At 27.4% G+C, this 20,195-nt stretch overlaps 3 protein-coding genes across 8 annotated transcripts; 1 reads left to right on the top strand and 2 right to left on the bottom strand.

Moving 5' to 3' along the window:
• Positions 1-122: 122 nt before the first annotated feature.
• LOC132922870 (uncharacterized) lies at positions 123-1,772 on the bottom strand. Its single transcript, XM_060986591.1, has 2 exons — positions 1,599-1,772; positions 123-1,400 (listed from the first exon to the last, which is right to left on the bottom strand). Exons 1-2 carry the CDS (start codon positions 1,734-1,736, stop codon positions 495-497), a joined length of 1,044 nt encoding a protein of 347 aa, XP_060842574.1. The 5' UTR covers positions 1,737-1,772; the 3' UTR covers positions 123-494.
• Positions 1,773-6,615: 4,843 nt separating this feature from the next.
• LOC132919306 (major facilitator superfamily domain-containing protein 9-like) lies at positions 6,616-10,425 on the bottom strand. Of its 6 annotated transcripts, none has more exons than XM_060980765.1 (4): positions 9,929-10,425; positions 9,805-9,871; positions 9,667-9,731; positions 6,616-9,212 (listed from the first exon to the last, which is right to left on the bottom strand). In XM_060980765.1, the coding sequence occupies exons 3-4, from the start codon at positions 9,673-9,675 to the stop codon at positions 8,022-8,024; spliced, it is 1,200 nt and encodes a 399-aa protein (XP_060836748.1). In that variant the 5' UTR covers positions 9,676-9,731; positions 9,805-9,871; positions 9,929-10,425; the 3' UTR covers positions 6,616-8,021. The 6 variants fall into 6 exon arrangements, with proteins under 6 accessions (XP_060836748.1, XP_060836749.1, XP_060836750.1 ...); XM_060980766.1 differs by having other exon boundaries at positions 9,972-10,425; XM_060980767.1 differs by having other exon boundaries at positions 10,043-10,425.
• On the top strand, positions 10,390-12,402 carry LOC132919305 (NADH dehydrogenase [ubiquinone] flavoprotein 1, mitochondrial). Its single transcript, XM_060980761.1, has 2 exons — positions 10,390-10,625; positions 10,705-12,402. The coding sequence occupies exon 2, from the start codon at positions 10,717-10,719 to the stop codon at positions 12,163-12,165; it is 1,449 nt and encodes a 482-aa protein (XP_060836744.1). The 5' UTR covers positions 10,390-10,625; positions 10,705-10,716; the 3' UTR covers positions 12,166-12,402.
• Positions 12,403-20,195: the final 7,793 nt, after the last annotated feature.

Below are 20,195 nucleotides of genomic sequence, written 5' to 3'. Positions count from 1 at the left end.
ATTTATTTATCTTTTGAAGCTAAATAAAATTGTTTGATAAGTTGTTTTATAGAAATATTTGCTCTAATGCTGATTATGTTATATATATTATCTATAGTCTATACTATAATATATGTTAAATGTTTTCAATTAGATACCATTTATTATTATCAATGAATCGTTTACATATATACAATTTATTATTATATCTATAGGTTATATTTCACTGATTCGCACTGTTTAAGTAAATAACTTTTGTATACAAAAAAAAAAATCTAGATATTATTGTCAATTATATTTATCGTATTATATCTCGCATATTTTAAATGTAATATAACGTAAAATTTACATAAGTTAATTATATAATAAGCTTATAGAATAAATTAAATAAGTTAAAAGATAGCCACAGAGAGCTGGGCTATTAACTATTAAAAATTAATAAGACAATTTTAAAACGATTAAATAATATACCTAATTATATATATAATAATTTATGTTTAACGCATTCGTATATTTTACGTTTGAATTGAAGATTGACTTGCAATCAATTCGTTTAAAGCTTGTTGATATCGAGGTAAAGTCAGCAAATATTTTACAAACTCTAAGTTTGGACGTTGTTTATTGGTAGACAGTGGTCGACGATCTATAGAATTTAATTGGTGCATCGGGAATGCTGGACTCAGTAAATAGTCTAGCGGCGTCTGATTCGGGCCGAGAATCGGTCGCTGGACTCTGGGGGGCTGCTGTGAGGTCGGTGAACCCGGAGAATGTAGTTGAAGAGATTCCGTAGAACGAGTAGCCTGACCGGGGGCGATCATTTGATTTTGACCCGGGGTTGCAGCCGGTTCTTGCAGTGTACCGGGAGTCATCCGCAAATCGCCCAACAGTTTTGTCAGCTCTTGGTTGAATTTGGGTGACAAATTGACGGGCTCTATTTTCTGCAGGGTCGGGTTCGGGGAATGGGACGATGCTGGTGGCATATGGGTGGGTGATGTTTTTGGGTCTGTGATCGTCGGCGGAACGGAAACAGGAAGCGGATTTCCTCCGAGTCCTCGTGACTGCAGAAGTGCTTGCGATTGCGATGGTTCGGTCATTTGGTTGTAATCGCGGTCGGGCACCTGCAGGTCGAGGCCTAACGGTGCAGGCTGGTGCAGCACACCCGGGACTAACGGATTAGGAGTGCCGACGAGATTGGCCGACGATTTAGACGATTGATCGGCGTTGAAGGAACTGGTCGCCCCGGGGAAATGCATAATCGAAATCCGACCGGAATGTGGCGAAATCGGTGTGGTACCCGTCACCGGCGTTTCCGGATCCGTGCCCGATGACGATGAGTGAAATTTTTTTAGGACGTTTAACAATTCATCATGCAGCGCCGTGTGTGTACTCGTGGCGGGCAAAGTCGAAACAGTACAGTGGACCTGAAAAAAAATAAGTTGTAGCTTACACGATATCTCAATAATTTCGATCACTCGTCGTCGTTTTCGTTTGACGATCGCATATAGGCAGTAACACGTAAAATGTTGCGATGAAAAAACATTATTATTGTACATATATAAGTCATCTACATATACCCATGTGAGCAAAACATCGTGTTATATCGTGAAAAGCAAACGTACCGTATTCGAAACAATTATTGTCACTACCAGAACGACTGAAATCCTGTCGATCGACATTTTTTTCTCGCGATGCAACTCGGACGAGTGTATTTGGCGGTATACGTCTATATTCGGGCGCGTCCTGGGTTTTATATACATACGTACCTACCTACGGGCTACGATACTCGGAACGTAAATATAAACCGTATAACTGACATACCGTTTAGCGCACTATCGAATTTCGTATTTACAGAAGATGCGCGTGTCATGATAAATTGATAATATGGTTTTGACATTGTACAGCTCACGAAGTCGATCCGATATCAGTTAAATATCACTCTTGTTTTGTCATAAGACTCTTATCGCGTTTTAATTTGTGTATATATTGTGTTTCGACATGCCTAAGCCGCCAAGTATCTAATATTTTACTGTCATGTTAGTATTTGGTATATAGTACCTTTTTCATATTATTATTGTCTATTAATATAGCCTTATATGGGCGTTACAAGTTTCTACCAAAAATGTATCTTTCCCTTATCCACCATTTCACCAATACTCGTTTCCATCAAAACAATTTCTATACCATTAAAAGATTTAATAACTTATTTAATAAGATTTGTTTTATATAAATTATATAATATATTGAAATAATTTTTATATTACTATATTAGGATAATAATTAAGCAATAATAGTAATAATAATAATATAAGTTCAATAAAATTACTATTTTATTAATACTATATGTCTATATAACATCTAACATCGAATTCCATAGATCACTAGCTATTACATACCTACGTTTCCACCAAAATATAATTTGTACAGCCATTTTTTGCACAAAGGTACAGCTCCCAAAGATCCAAGGACCTATTTTATAGTAATTTAACATGGAATAGTGCTACGCAATTTATAGATAATCGCGAAAACTGTACAACAGTACAATATACAGCGATAGTCGTCGGTGACAGAAAAATAAATTACATCACAGCCATATATAGTATTTGTTATAAAGACATAAAAAAATAATATTACTTATGAGATTCAGCTATTACTTATTAAATATTAGTAGTGTTTAGTCCAATAAATCGTTAAAATTGAACTGATAATCTATGATAAATGATACCTAATTTATATGATTTTTTAAAAACTATAGTAATATTAGTAATTATAATTATATAAGTGTATTATTTGACTTAGGTGTATTATTATTACTTGAATTTTATTTTTTATAATATTTTAAAATATTTATACCTATATAGGTACCTATAATCGATAATATTATATGATATGTAATTATATAATGATAAGAATTTAAGAATATTTTCTTATTTCTTTTAGTATCGTAACACACGTAATTGTTACGTTGTACCTACATGATTCGTAAATAATTCTTGGCAGAAATCTCAGTAACCCATATGGATTTACTATTTTACTGTATATTATATAATTTAATTAATTTTACAAGACCTTATTATAAAGTAATAATATTATTGAGATTAATATTTTTATAAATGTATACAATAACTACAAACACAAATAGTACTGTACAAGTACAATAAGTACATAATAATATGGGCAATATGGCCTACTAATTAATACACAATATAACAATAATACATAAATTATTTATATATTATATATGGCGTATATAGAAATTAATTTAAGGGAGGTTTAAAAAAAAATGTCTATTCTTAAATGCCAATTAATTATACAATCAAAATCTATTTCCGTACCAACCATACATTTCAGGGGGTTTGAACCACTAACCCCCCCTATATACGTCACTATATATATATATATTATATATATATATATATATATATATATATATATAATTATTATAATTATCAATGTATAAAGTATTAAATATTAATGTACTATAGTATAGTATATAAAAGTGAAAAAGTGGCTTGATCTCGTTTAATATAGGTAGTGATAGTAATGACCTATTTTGTAGCATTAATTATATTTCAATGACTGGACATTATTTAATTAAGTACGTAAGTGCGTTCGTAACACAAAACCGATAATCATCAATATTCTTATGCCTTCTTCATTTGCAATGCACTTTATTTCACTTAGTCATCATATTTCCATAAAAATTAAATTATGAAAAATGTATTTTATTAACATTACATATACATATAGCCCACATATAGGTTTATGATATGTTTATTGTTTATAGATAATGTTTCTTTTCCGATTATAATAATATGTTATTGAACATCTGTGATTGTATAATACAACATATTATTCAGTGGCAATATTTTCTTTTTACAGGTCACAGTTACAAATTAAATAATCGGTCATGTATAGGTAATAGAATAGATAATATGCTATATGTAGGAGCTAATTAAAATACCTATGTGCTATTGGTGAGGTAATAAACTCTATTACCTATATAAGATATATATTATTACGGACGGGTTCATATTCCCCCACCACAACAAAAAAAAGGTTGGATTCTATTTTCCTTCAAATATTATATTAAGCCGGCACTATTGTTGTGGACCGTATTATAAGGTGAGTGAGTAGCATTCGATAACATCGTAAATCGTAATGTTATATTGTGTTCGATTAAATCTAATTAAAAAATGTACAACGCAGATACATACGGATTTGTTATCACTCATTTGTTATGTATTGTGTACAGATACAAATACAGACTTGTGTACAACAGACATAAGAATGTTTAAAACCCGGGATAAGTATTAGCGTATTACACTATATTTTTAGTAGTGAACGAACTCTACGTCGATAAGTAACTATCGTGTTGATTGTGTTTTATGGTTTTTCACGCTATTGTATTTCTCTCAGGTTCTATTTTTTTAAATTTCTGAAAAAGCGATAGTGATATTAATGGAAAGTGATCTCGTGGAAAACCTTTGAAAATTCACGAAAATTACAATTATTTTTTAATGTGTAAGCCAAAATCAGAAGATGGATTTTCACGTTGGTGACGTTGTTTAATATTAATTGCCCATTAGTATTTTACTAGGGTACCTTGTATCTAATATGCACAAATAAAACTAAACAAATAGTTGCTGATCATTTATGTAACTACCTACTTATTATATTTCTATGAAACATAAATATTATTTTATTCTTAATTTCTTATTGGTGGAAAATGGATATTGGACTATTGGAGGAAAACGGTATCTCATTTTTGGAGGAAAATGGCTACGGCCATTCAAAATAAATTATAATTTATACCTACTATTCCTGTAGATATAAATATGCGAGTATATTACCTATATTATAAGTGACCAAAATAAAATCGGGAGTCATCACTATTATAATTTTGTTTATTATTTTTAAACAGTGCACCAAACACGTACCTACCTATTAAATGTTTTTTATTATTTTTTATCGTTATCAATTATTATGATTTTTCACTTTTATGAATTACAAAACATACCTATTCATATAGGTATACAATTTAAAACAAATATCTATTATTATCATAATGAACTAAAATACATAGCCAAATTTTTTATTTTAGTGAATATCTTAACATCTTTTATTCTTGAATCTTTTGTCTTATTGACTCGGTCGATCGACTCAATTCTTCTAATTATTTAAAGTGAGTAAATATATGATATCTATTGTGTAGCCGTGTAGGTATGTACTACTATTATGTTTATGTACCGAACTGTATTTACGTACATAGGTAGTTGACTCAATTTTAATATTACGATTGAAAATTATTTACCAATTGTTAGGTAGGTAATATATTACATATTTTGACCCTATATGTTTAGTATACGTAGTTTACAGAACTTGTGCCCTGAAATAATTAATATTTATATCAGTGGTTCCCCACCTCCTCTTCTATTCTTTGTAGATTTTCAAAAATCTTGGGCTCCCTCCTATAAATTGAAAAAATCGATCAACTTTTTTTGTGTACTTTAAAAATAAACTATACAATATTCGAAATGACTACTTTTTTATTGATGATAATAATTATAATATATAAATAATACTAAATAATAAAATGTAACAGTCAATTAAGGCGAAATATTATAGTAATAAATTAATATAAAATATTAATAATAGTAAATAAAAAAAATACATAATGTAATTAATAATATAATGTCTGACATCACTTTTTTTTGGACAGTTTCGTAGTAACTGATTGCGCCTCCCCAGTTTGGGAACTAGTGATTTATATGATTAGCTGGTCGTAGATATATTTATTACTTATAATCTATTTTAATTTGTCCGTTCAAAAATTATAATGTAGAAACAATATAAAAACAAAAAATACTAAATGTTAAAAATAATTTTAGTAAAATATATAAGCACGTAGTTCAAGTAGGGGCGTTAATTCAGTTGTTTAATAGGTTTACAGCTTAATTAATAACAGCTATAAGAAAAAAAATAGTCGCCAGATATTATTATTTTGCCTAAGTACGTCACTCTGTATTATATTATATAGTTTGTTGATAGTCGTCATAATTATTATTTTTTAATATCTAAAATGATAATTAAATTTGCTTCTAATAGGTAGCTAGGTACACCTATTCATTATTTGACACAAATCACAATTTACGTAGATAATCACATTTTTTTCAATTGCTACTCAGGACCTTCTGTGTACTGAAACAGAAATGGAATAGTACTGAATAGAATATACGGAGTGATACATTTAACTGGATACACCATTAATATAGTATACCTATTATATATAATATACACTGTTAATTTACAAAAATATTTAAGTTTTTGAAAATAAATTATATTTTTACTATTTTTTTTTATCTTTATTTCAGTAATCTTTACTGACGGAAGTTTATGCACTAAACATTATCAAAATAAAAAAACAAACAAAAATTGTTTTTAATTTAAAATTTACCAAATAAAAAGTTTGTTTACACTTACACACAATTAGTAGGTAGTAGTGTGGTAGTAGGTATATTATTAATATTATGATAGTAGTTATTTTAAATGGCCAGTTTTTATTCTCGAGGTAAATATTATGTATTAAGAGGTAGGTAATACAATTTTATTAGAAAAATTTAACGCTCTCAACTAGAATATGTTTATAATATATTATATTCAAAAAATAAATATTATTAATACAATTATTGTTTTCCAGTGTATTTATTTTAATGGTATATAAAATAATACAATCTACACAAAATGTATATCATTAAGATGTTTGTGCATCATTGTTTTGAATGACCTTACATATACACTACTTACATATAAGTATTGTTATACAAATAATAAAAATAAAATGTGATTATCTAATTTTGACTAGATTCATTAATTATTAAAAAAAAAATTACAAAATTATTTACTATTCAATTTTTTTTTTAACATGAGATATGCTTGTATCATCCATTTATTAAAACTAATATTCACTACTATTTTATTCTTATGTAATGCACAAACAACTTACCAAATGTTTTACCTAGCAGATTAATGATGCGTAAACGGCAAACTTTGTGTCAATGATTAACTCATTACTTATCACAAAAATTATAAATTAAAAGTATTTATATTATCTACATTGTTTATGGAGTTTAAACAACACCACACCTGCTGTGTTGTCTTTGTTTTACAAACATATGTAATAGCAAATTTGCTTTCAATAGAACCAATTGCTTTAAATTGACTTATTAACAAAGTTGAAGGTAAACAAATTATTTATGCTTAAGTGCTGGCTTTTTTGATATTTTAATTGTAGATGTAAGAATTGTAAATATCACAAGTTAAAAATGTTCATATCTAATATAAAAATAGCCAAAGTTTAAGCACAGATAATATTCTTATTTCTAACTTTGATAATAGGTCAAGTCAATTTATTCTAATATTAAAGATAACATTTGATTGGCTCTACTGAATACAAATTTGCATGTTGTGTTTGTAAGGCGAAAACAACACATACGGGCATAGTGTCCTCTTAAAGCTAAGTAATTATAATATATACTTTAGACAAATATAACACATACTTAAATAAATCGTATAATTATTGATGATGTCACTTACAATTTTAAATAACCCATGTAAACATTCTTAGTTGTTATATTATTATAGGTAGTTAGTTTAAAAAACACATAAAGAATATAACCATTCTTAGATATTTAAAATATTTTGCATAAATTGAAGTGAAAAATTAAACTGTATAACACATAAAATTTAATTTTTAATTAATAACAATACAATTTTTGAATTGAACAAATAGATATTTTCAATTTAGAACCTACATTATCAAAATAATAGAAAAATAGTATCATATATAGTTTACTTGTTTTGAATAATTCTCAATATAGACAACAATAATATTATATACACATATAATTAATAATAACTAAAACTAATAGCATCTTTTAATTTGAAAACCAGTACTTTCTTTTTATCAATATATTTTGAATGCAAACCAAGTATTTATAATTTGCCATAGTTAAAAAGTATTTGTGTTTTCCACATACTATAACTTATTCAACATGAGTTTTTGATTTCTTAGTTAAACATAATGACAACACTGCTCCAGTGAATGAAAACAATGCAGATAACAAAAATCCAGAGTTATTTCCAAACATGTCCATTGTAAATCCACATATAATTGGTGCTAAGAATCTTGCTATTGCTGCAGCACTAGCTCCTGCACCAGCAACTAGTCCTTTATGATCAGATGAGGACTGTTCATACATTATTTCATTGTTAAATCCTCTTATGAGTGTACTTGAAGCACTGATTGGAATCATACCTGCCATAAATATAATTAAATTTGGTGCTAAGGCTAAACTAACAAATCCTATACCCAACATTATGAAGGAATAAAAACATTTAGTAAATGGATTTTTAGAAGGAAATATTATATTTTCTATTTTTCCTGCTGCAAATCCAGTTATGCCGCCTGTAAGTCCTTGTAAAGCACCAGTATAACCAGCTTCTGATGGGGATAAATTAAATTTTTCATTCATAGCAAGACCAACGGTACTAAAATATGCAAACAACGCTGCAGCACCTAACATTTTCAGCGAAAAAGCAGGCCAACATTCTTTCCAATTTACTTCCATTAAATCGCTCAATGGTGATGCACTTTTTCTTTCTTTTTTTGGAACAGTTGTGTTGGGAACCGTAAAATAAACGACTAAAGCATTGATTAGAAATATTATTGAAGTAGAACACGCTAGGCTATAAAATCCTTCACTTTTTTCCATTAAATGACCACCAATAATTGGTCCAATAACAAATGAGAGGGAAGAAAATCCATTCATTCGCCCATAAACTGTAGTCTGTTGATCAGCTGGTACTTGGTCATTAACTAATGTCTTGCATAAAAGTTGTGAGTGTTTCAAACATCCTTGAAGAATGCGAATCAATACTATTAATATAAACGATTTCACACAGCCTAGTAGGAAATATGCTATGGCACAAATGCATATAGTAATAATAAGTACAATTTTTCGACCATAATGATCACTAAGTGCGCCAATTGGTGTACCCGATAAGAATTGTAGAAATGAATATGTAGAACCTAGTAAGGCTATATGAAAGTGACTAGCGCCTAAAGATCGTAAGTGTGTGCCCCATACTGGTATGATAAGGCTAATGCTGATTAAGTCCAAGAATACAATAGCATAAATATATGAATACTTGAACATGGCTGGAAAATGGAGTTCCTAAAAAAATAAACAAAAATTAGAGTCAATAATTAAAAATATATTATTTTACATTACCTATATGCAAATTTTTTTATTATTGATCTTAAAAAATAAGGTTTTAACTTTATATATTATGTAGTACCAATTATATTGAAAATGGTAATTTATAAATACATAATTTTTACTTTCTTAATATTAGCTTCGTTAGGATATTAATAATAAGGCATTTCACAAAGATATTATTATGTCAATGTTTTGACTTAAAAATGAATATAAGACTGATAAAAACTATTTGCATTAAAATCTTAAAAGTTCATTTTAATATCAGTATTTAAAACATTATTTTTAGAGATCAGTGATTTATTAAAATTTTAGAATTTGACAATAAATAATAATGTATTATATTTCAGTAAAATATAATTCATTATTTAATGTAATTTTAATTTTTTAAATGTATAGCTTAGCTACTTACATTAAACATATTTCAATAAGTTCAAGTCACAGGTATATTCCAGATTAATATTTGTTTCCAACACCCTGAAATGTATAATGTACAAAATAATATTTAATATCATCAAATTGTTCAAGTATCTAAACTTTTAAGGCTTACAGTAATAAAAAGCTTTAATTGGTTATGCACACATCAGCTACTTCAACCATTGTTGTTGTCGACTATCCTGCACAAAAGTTGACGAAAGTATATTAAACAGTCAATTGAAACGATGAGTACCTACTCGAGAAACCGAGGAAGCAAAAAAAAAGTAAATGACACCATACCCTATAATACCGTACGCACTGGTGTTATTAATTCATTACTTAATATTATGTAAGTCACAATCAAACAGTACCCATTTCGACGGTATCAAATCTCTGCCGTCTTATCGGATATTATACATCATATTAAATTGGTAATGAAAACGAACACCTTGTTGTATACTTGTATGTTAATTTATCATGATCACTGGACGGTAAATGATGGAAGCGCAGCGGCTCCCTCCACGGTCGCCCACGAACCGATTGCATAACAGTTGTCGAAACAAGTAATTTGTATTCAATTTGTATTTTTATTGGTCAACATTTTTTACGTTGATACGTTATTGATATTATGTAGGTACGTAGTACCAACTCTTATGATACATCTATTTATTTTTTAATAGGTTTGTTTTTTGTTTACGTTTTATTTTCAGGAATTATGAATTTTCAATTTACATTTTACATCTTTAAGATAAAAATTAAAAGCAATGAAAGAACATTTTGTTGAGTGATAAGTGATAACGTTTATTATACGGTAACCGCGGTCCAGTTCGTTTAACCGGAACGTCAAAAGTGATAACACTATCGTCATATCACTGTTTCACAACAAGGAGCAATTGAAAAGCAAAAATAATTTACTACTTTCGACAAACGACAAGTTTTTTACCAGCTTGTAAGGTACGTACATTTTTATTCAATCGGCTTTGTTCGATTTTTGCATAGTCGTTTTGTTTTATTTATTGGTTTCATTTTACAGTTATCGACAGAAATGAACGGCTCAGCTTTGGTGAGGTCAAATCTGGTGGCCAAAGGTCATGGCGGAGCTTTAGGGCTACAGAGTTTGGCGTTTAAAAATGCGTTACAGACACGTCGCAACACTACTGCAGCAGCTCCCACACCAGAATTAAAAGCTTCATACGGTAACCTATCAGATTCCGACAGGATTTTTACTAATTTGTATGGACGTCATGACTGGCAACTGAAGGGTGCGTTAAAACGCGGTGATTGGTACAAAACAAAAGAAATCTTGATAAAAGGTACAGATTACATTATTAATGAAGTTAAGACTTCCGGTTTGAGGGGACGTGGTGGTGCTGGTTTCCCAACTGGTATGAAATGGAGTTTTATGAACAAACCGTCTGATGGTCGCCCGAAGTATTTGGTTGTTAACGCCGATGAAGGGGAACCCGGAACTTGCAAAGACCGTGAAATTATGAGACACGATCCACATAAATTGATTGAAGGATGTTTGGTTGCTGGCAGAGCAATGGGAGCTTGTGCTGCTTATATTTACATCCGTGGAGAGTTTTACAATGAAGCTTCGAATTTGCAACAAGCTATTTGCGAAGCATATCAAGCTGGTCTTATAGGAAAAAATGCGTGCAATTCTGGCTATGACTTTGATGTATTTGTACACAGAGGAGCTGGTGCTTACATTTGTGGAGAAGAAACTGCCCTTATTGAGTCACTTGAAGGCAAACAAGGTAAACCAAGGTTGAAGCCTCCTTTCCCAGCTGATGTCGGAGTTTTCGGCTGTCCCACTACAGTATCTAATGTTGAAACAGTAGCTGTTGCACCTACCATTTGCCGCCGTGGTGGTGCATGGTTCTTGGGTCTTGGAAGACCTAGAAATTCCGGAACTAAGCTCTTCAATATTTCTGGCCATGTAAACAACCCATGTACCGTCGAAGAAGAAATGTCAATTCCATTAAAAGAACTGATTGAACGACATGCTGGTGGTATTATTGGTGGTTGGGATAATTTGTTGGCTGTAATTCCTGGAGGTTCATCAACACCACTTATACCAAAACATGTTTGTGAAACAGCAATTATGGACTTTGATGGGTTGGTAGCAGCTCAAACTAGTTTAGGAACAGCAGCTTTGATTGTAATGAATAAGCAAACTGATATTGTAAAAGCTATTGCTCGTTTGATTATGTTCTATAAACATGAATCATGCGGACAGTGTACACCTTGTCGTGAAGGAATCAATTGGATGAACAAAATTATGTATAGGTTTGTTGACGGGCAAGCTCAATCTTCAGAAATTGATATGTTGTGGGAAATTAGTAAGCAAATTGAAGGGCATACAATTTGTGCTCTTGGAGATGGTGCTGCATGGCCTGTACAAGGGCTGATTAGACATTTTAGACCTGAACTTGAACATAGAATGAAGAAGTACCAAGAGCAGAATGAAAAACAAGCTTTATCCAACTAATAGTTTTTTCAATAGTATTTACCTAACATCGGTCTATAAAAATTATTCAATTGTAATTTTATCAAATTTGTTTTGACAAGTTCATTAGTTACTTATAAATATATAAATAATAATATTAAAAAAAATATATGTATTATTGATATTTATACCTACTAAGATAATTTGTTGTCAATAAATGATTTTTTTTTTTTTTTACAAAAGAAGTAGAATTGAAATTAAATAATAGCTTATTATTAATTTGTATTATGTTTAATGATACCATAAATGAAGTATAAATATTAACTACACAATAGATATAAATTCAATGTATACTTCACTGTATAATAATATATATTAATAAACAGTTTTCAATTCAACTAAAAGTATTCATTAAATTCAATTTAAAATTTGAATTAGGAAAAATATTTTCATTTGGGTTATAACAAAAATAATTTAGTTTAATGAACAATACTCAATAGAATTGGTAGGAAACCAATTATTAATTTCTCATATTTTATTTATAAATTACAAAGATAAATTGTGTTTATTTTTTTGATTAGCATTATTTCATGTTATTTGATATACATATAATCATAAGTTGACGCAAATGTGTAGTACAAACTATGATGTAATTCAATACGTAATCTATATGTAGATATACTTATAGAGTTATAGGCAAAGAACTAGTCAATTTTTTTATTTTAAAACTAAGTAACTAAGTTACTATCTTAACACTAAGTTGAGATAATCAATATAAAATATTATTTAATTTGAAATGTTTAAAATACATGTTATGCGAATAAAATTGTCAAGCAGAGCTAATATATTATATACATTATAATATATATATATATGAATTGGGTTTATTTTTGTTTACTACACATGTGCTTTCAAGATTCTTCTATGTCTTATCAAGTATCATAGTGATTTTACCTGAATATAGAGATAAGTTTCATATTGATGGAAGCTATTGCTATAATTATTGTTAAACTGTTTAATCTATAATCATTTATTTAGAGTAATGACTAGTATAATACATATTGCATTATTGCCATAAAATAACCATTAATTATGTGTCATAGACAGTTCAATGTTTTATGGTTAAATTTAGTTATAAATTATAATTGTTAATTCATTATGTTTAAATTTCTCAATCGAGATTATATTTAAAAAGGTCTAAAATATTTGTTAATATTTATTAATAGCTATTTAAGTTAAATCCAACATTTCCATGTACAATTTAAAGCTTATAAAGTGAAACAAGAAAAGTTATACTAAATTATATGTGTAAAAACTAGAAAAGTTATTTTATTAGATATAGGTGAATTGATCATTTCCGTGACCTGGTTAGTTCTTTACATAATGTGTTGTACGGCGTAATGTATAGGCAATATTAGTAAGTACTTTATACTACAAACATTTAGACATTTTCACTAGACGACTAAATTTAAATTATTGAAATGATTTAATACGTAATCATTTTAGTTTTTTTTTCAACCCGCAAGTTAAATAAGAAAAAGGTAATTTAACTTGGTTAAAAATTAGTTACATATTTCTAAACTGGATATTTACAATTTATAACAAATAAAATAAGGACATTTACATGAATATATAAAAATTATAATTATATATTATATTATATAAATATAATATATGTATTTATACATAATAAGACATACATAGTAAAAATAATACATATTCAATAATGAACTGAAGATATATATTATTTAAATATAAATATATATAATTTATATATAAACAAATATTATTTTAATTAGAGTAATTAATTAAACTCCGAACGTCCGTGGTAGGTAAAGTAATGGAAAAATAAATTGCATAGGTTATATTTCATATTTTTATGATTATAATACATCTAATTCGTCTAATTTTAAAATCAAATCTCCTAATTTGCTGCAAACGTATTATGTACAAATCTCTTTTGGGTCCCATATGAATATATGCGATTCAAATTTGGGGCTGTGGCCATGTCGTTCCAATTTCGTACTATACAAGCATTCCAATCAACCACTCATCATTCTCTCTATGAAAACCTCTGCATTTTGTTTTGTATTTAACTACATACTACACTGATCTCAAAATAGAATCAGTTGACCAACTATCCAATAAACATTATAAATCTTTTTACTCCTAACTACATTTCCATATTAACTCGTTTGTATTGCAAATTTCGTCCAATTTCATCATAACCAATAAATCCCACTCATCGACCCAAGAAAAAATATAGCAATGATTTATTAACCTAAACTCATATATCACGTTGGGTTTTGTCATTAGTTGACTTTCGTCTTCATATTATTTCACTGTTAAAATGTATAGTAAATAGTAATTAATAATTATCATGTTTACTTATTGTAGCGTGCTATTCCTAGGTACTCAGCACAGATTGTAAACATTATTTTCTTATGATGAAAAAATTATAACTGTCATATAAGTATATAAAAATACACGATACGTATCTAATAGGTAGTAGCCAGTATAGGTACATAAAATATTATGTTTTATAACAATTAGCAATTGTATTTTTACTTGCAAATTTAAATTTTAAACAAAGTAATATAATTGAAGTTTGGTATTTCTATTTTTTAATCATTCGTATTTCTATCATCGATATTAGTTCTCGATTTAGTATTATCTAACTAAAAAAATTTACTTTTGAATACTTAACCAGCTATTTTATAATTAGATACGACTATTTTTCATTTCAAAGATATAATATACAATTTGTACAATTGCTTAAAAATAAAAATAAATAATTTATATACTTTATTGATAAAGTAATTGTGTTGTTTTAATAATAAAAATAAATAACAAATTTAATCATTTTTAGTATATTTTTTAGTTTAACATTCATATACGATTTACAGTAAAAATAGTTACAAAGGTCAATATACTTATATTATCGAATTTTGATAGATACCATATTGTTACAATTCATAATTTGTAATTTACGGTATAATTATTGGTGTCATTAATTTGATTAATTTAATTATCATTATTAATTATTGAATTAGTATTTTTATTTTATAATCATTCGGATATAAGATTATGTCTAGTAATATAATTTGTATAGTGGTTTGTTTTGATGATTTTTCAGAATAGTTAATTTTCATAAGAAAAAAAATCATTTCGAATAAAATTTCTAGATGACTATACAATAATAAAACAAACGGTTCGTTTAAGCTATTTATGATTTCAAAATATAAATTAAATCAATTTGGTTACTGTAGATGCTGTGGACATGCCGTTTCAAAAAAAAAATACGCAATTGATTCTATCCAAGACGATTACAGCGAAACTAATTCGATCCATTCTATAGATCTACACTATATATTTACTGTACCCTATTTAACTCTTAAATTCTTTTTGACCATAGTGATTTATTTACTGTGTATTTGTTTATAAAGACGTAGATAAATATTTATTATTATTATGCCATTTTGTTTTATGAACAATTATAAAAACATACCACATTCTTTGTTAATTTAATTTCATGTACTCTATTGCTTTAATGTATAATTGGCTAATTTAAAATTCTTATAAATAATTATTTAATCTTATCATACCATACAAAATATTAAAATATACACATATTACAAGTGTTGACGTTTTACAAATTACAGTAGAAATAATATTACGATACCTATACAAGATTATTGTTAGTTTAAGTTCTTAAAACAAATTGTGTTAACCACGAGGAGTATACGTATAAAGTAGAGAGAGAAACGACATTTGACAGAGTTGTTAAAAAAGTGCATACCTACCTATATATTAGGGTGACTTTTATTTTTCTGTTGGATTTGTTCAGTTTTATTTTTAAATTGGTTCAATGTTTATACAAAATTTATATGTCGATTGAACGATTGGTTAAGTTTAACCCGTGCTTATAGCCCTTAAAGTAAAATTACCTGTTTTTGCTCAAATAACAACCCCCTTTTTTTTTTTTTTAAATATTTGATTAATATTTCATTGTAATTGATTTTTATAAAAACACTTATTTGGAATTATTTATAGTAAGGCATGTTTTACACAGACCAATCGGACCAATATGTCACTACAAAAAAACATAGTGGCGCTAAGTAAATCATATAGTTTTTACATGGTAGCAACGAATTGATTTTTTAGTGTAATATTAAATATATAGCTTGCAGTGGTAATATTAAACCCAGGACCCTGGCCTCGGTCTCTTTAGTTATGTCTAACTTGGGAGTTATAGTACTTTTATAATAACATAAAAATAATAAATAAATAAAAAACTAAGAAAATATGTATGAACTAAACGAAGGCTTAAAAAGTTAATTTTTTAGAACACAATATGTATAAGTTCTAGTAGGTGCTAGATTTTTTTTTGTATCCCTATTTAATAATTCAATTTATGTATTTAAGGGGCCTTTACCTCATATAGGCCCTTGGACCACCAAGTTTCACGTTATACCATTGTGTAGACTGTGTAAACACTTTTATTATTTAGTTCTTTTGGAAAAAAAACATAATTTATGTTATTATAAATTAATAACTAGACATATGGATAGCGGCAATAAGAATAAACCACTTATACATGTAGAATACCAACTATTGCCTAAATTAAATTAATATTTATTTAATATACTTAAAATAATATTTATAAATATTATGCTTTTATATATTACTCAAGTTCACTAATAATATAGAAATTATTTTAATTATTAAGCTTATAAATCGTTACATTTTTAATCATATTTTTAAAAGTATTTTCTATTTTTCATAATTAATTTGAAATAAAGAATATACATTATAGTTGTCATAACAAATTAACTGTTCTATTAAAAATTCAGGGATAAATATTATTGTATCTGACATCTGTAGCTGGTGTTAAAAATTATTAAAAATACTTATAAATTCCAATTAATTCTCCCCCTCTCCCTTTGAAAAATTGTTCTAAATCTAGCTTAAATGTAGCACATTATCAAAGATAAACTAGTAAAAATTTGTAAGTATTTTTAATTGTACTGCGTAGATGATGCACTACTTTGAAAATATTTCAGTTGACCTAACGACGTTTTTATTTGTAACGGTTCTATGCAGATTAGATATTATACTCAATAACATAGTTATTATAGCAATTAATCAATTATTTTATTAAAATAAATGCCGAACAGTGAATGCTCTATTCGCCAGTTGAAGAATTGTAGTCATTGCTTGTGCTCTGTTGACCAATAATTTTTATTGTCTATTCTTCGAACGGCCAACAATTCATCATTTTTCATCTGCAACATCAACTACAAATTCAAAATGAAAACATTCTCGGTATGTCGTACACTATACTGATTTATTAGTTTCAAAAATCAGCTATTTGTTTTTATTTCTGAACATTAACACTTCTATTGAAATTTTCAACAGGTGGTTGTTTTACTAGCACTGGTCATCGTCATCGTCATCGGAACGGACTCTGCGGCCGTTTCTACAGATTATGATGATTCGAATGATAAGTACGTTGTTCAATATATTATAAGTAATAATAAATTACTAAATAACATATTATTATACTGAATTATTGATGTATATGCTTTATTAATTTATGTATAATAAAAATAACAGTCCCCAATTGGCACAATTTGATATGGAATATTGTATGAAAATACTTATTTATATAATATCATTCAAAATATTGTATTTTTTTCATTTTTATTCTTTCATAAAATATTAGGTTTTAAATAATTTTTTACTCACATTATGTTGATTATTGAAAAAATAGTAATTGATTTCTCTTTTGAAAAAAATAGGTGATATTGTTAATTTTAATGTTATATGATATAAACTTTTTTTTAGGGTTGAAACATATGGTTATATTAATAATATTGTAATATAAATGTGTTCCGAGTAGAATTTTGGTATTGGTAAACATTAAACAACTCGTTGAGCTTACGTTATGTATAAGTAAGAAGTTACTCGTTAAGTAAACAGTTGATAATAGGCACGTTAGTAAGCAATTATGTTTAACGTTGTTGAAAATAATACATAGAAACTAATTATTTCCTTATGGCTTTTTAGCTCGTTTCTCGATAATTTGATAAAATATTATTTTGAAAAGCGCTAAATACTATCTATCTATACTCTTATACAGCCATACATAAGTTAAAAAAAAAATATAAAAATACTTTATTTATTTAATTAAAATGATCTATTAAAGATTTATTCCAAAAGAATTTTGACATTTTTTTTTTTTTTTATTTTATTAAAGCCGCAACAACTAAGGTTATTGGCATAGTATACAATGTGAACATTAAGTTAGATGCTGACTAGCATTATGAATATTAAATACAATGTAGATAATTTATGTAGGTATAACGTTAAAAAATATGAGTACAACATAGGTAGTGAGTTTTGACATTTATTTCATTTATAAATTAAATGTACCTAATACCTATAGACACGTCATGTATAATTATTTTTCATTTCAATATATTTTGAAGGGAATGTTTTATTTATTTGATACTTTCTTCATACAATGAGTATTTTTTACTGATCTTTGATAACAAATTTATGAATCATTTATATGATTTTGATAAATATCGAGTAGGTAGCGTTACCCAAAATCGTTTAGAAATTAAAATATCGTTCCCGAGCCTGAAAACATGTAACAAGTATGTTATACTTTAGGGGAGTGTATTAAATTATTTTTATTTTTATTTATTATAAATACTTGTAAATTTATTTATCCCTGGATTTTCACTAATATCAGTAGTTAGCATATAATGTATGACTTGTGTAAAAATGTATCAAAAGGTTAACTTCCCTCCCTACGCTTTTGATCATGTGATACAAAGGTCAAATATATGAGGAAAAAATCGAAAAAACCATAACCTAGGTCTTGTATATTATGCTAGTTTGACACTGATTATTGTTGATCTTTGAGAATTTTCAGATCGTTACGTGATCATATGATAATATATTATACAATTATAATAAAATCTTGATTAATATACTCAATTTATTGGTTTCAGCTCATTTGGTGGAAAAACGCATGATTTTTTCCGGTACGCACGCAGTGCTGAAAAATACACTAAGGTCGGCTCTAAGCATCCGCTGTATGTGTTCTTCAAAGGCCTGTTCAAACTGCTATCAAAAATATTCTCTGCCGATAATGTCATGTAATTATCATCGTAACATACACAAATAATATTATTATTCATATTAATTTTAAATTTCGTTTATATCTAATATTTGTGATTTCTTAGACAAACTGCTCCTGATTTATATCAAAACAATACTTAAATATAAACACGATGGGTGAAAATGGGCAATATAACAAAATACACATTCACAAGGTATATAATATGAAATTCTTTTATTATTTATTTACTATTTTTTTATTTATACAACACAGATCCGATTTAATGTAGATATGTCATAATGTATTTATGAACTATTTGTTATATTATATTCCTATTTTAATTGCTATAGTTATTACAAACAATCTTAGTGCATTATACTATCATAAAAATATAATATTCAATATTAGTAATTTATTTATGTATTACTCGTATAAAGTCACAGCTATCTAATATTATGTTAAATATTATGTTATTCTATACAATTGTATGTTATTTTTTAATTTTTTTTTTTGTTTTTTTTTTTTCATAATAAACCAAATATAGTTTGAATAGTAAATAGTTTTACTTACTTTATTATTCTTTATGACTTTGTTTGGTTTCATAGTCAATTCATGATTACGTATATTATATTATTTTATTTAGTATACGAATTTGTCTGAACAATTTCGTTATCACATATTTCCACTTGTAGTTTGTAGGAATAAAAATATGTTTAAAATTACCAGAACTTTATTTATACCACTGATGTTCTGAGTTTTCTGACTGTGTTTTTACGCCCCGCACCTAACAAAAAAAATTGTTACTTGTTTTTAGACTAAATATATATATATGGTTATGACTGTTATGAGTGTGAAATATTGAAAAATATTTTTTTTTTAATTTTTGAGTTTTTTAGTATGTTTATTAATATAATTATAATACAAATTATACTATATTATA

This window comes from Rhopalosiphum padi, chromosome 2 (assembly GCF_020882245.1).
Source record: "Rhopalosiphum padi isolate XX-2018 chromosome 2, ASM2088224v1, whole genome shotgun sequence".
In the NCBI taxonomy this organism is placed as follows: Eukaryota; Metazoa; Arthropoda; class Insecta; order Hemiptera; family Aphididae; genus Rhopalosiphum; species Rhopalosiphum padi.
This window is presented reverse-complemented; position numbering and strand designations above follow the sequence as displayed.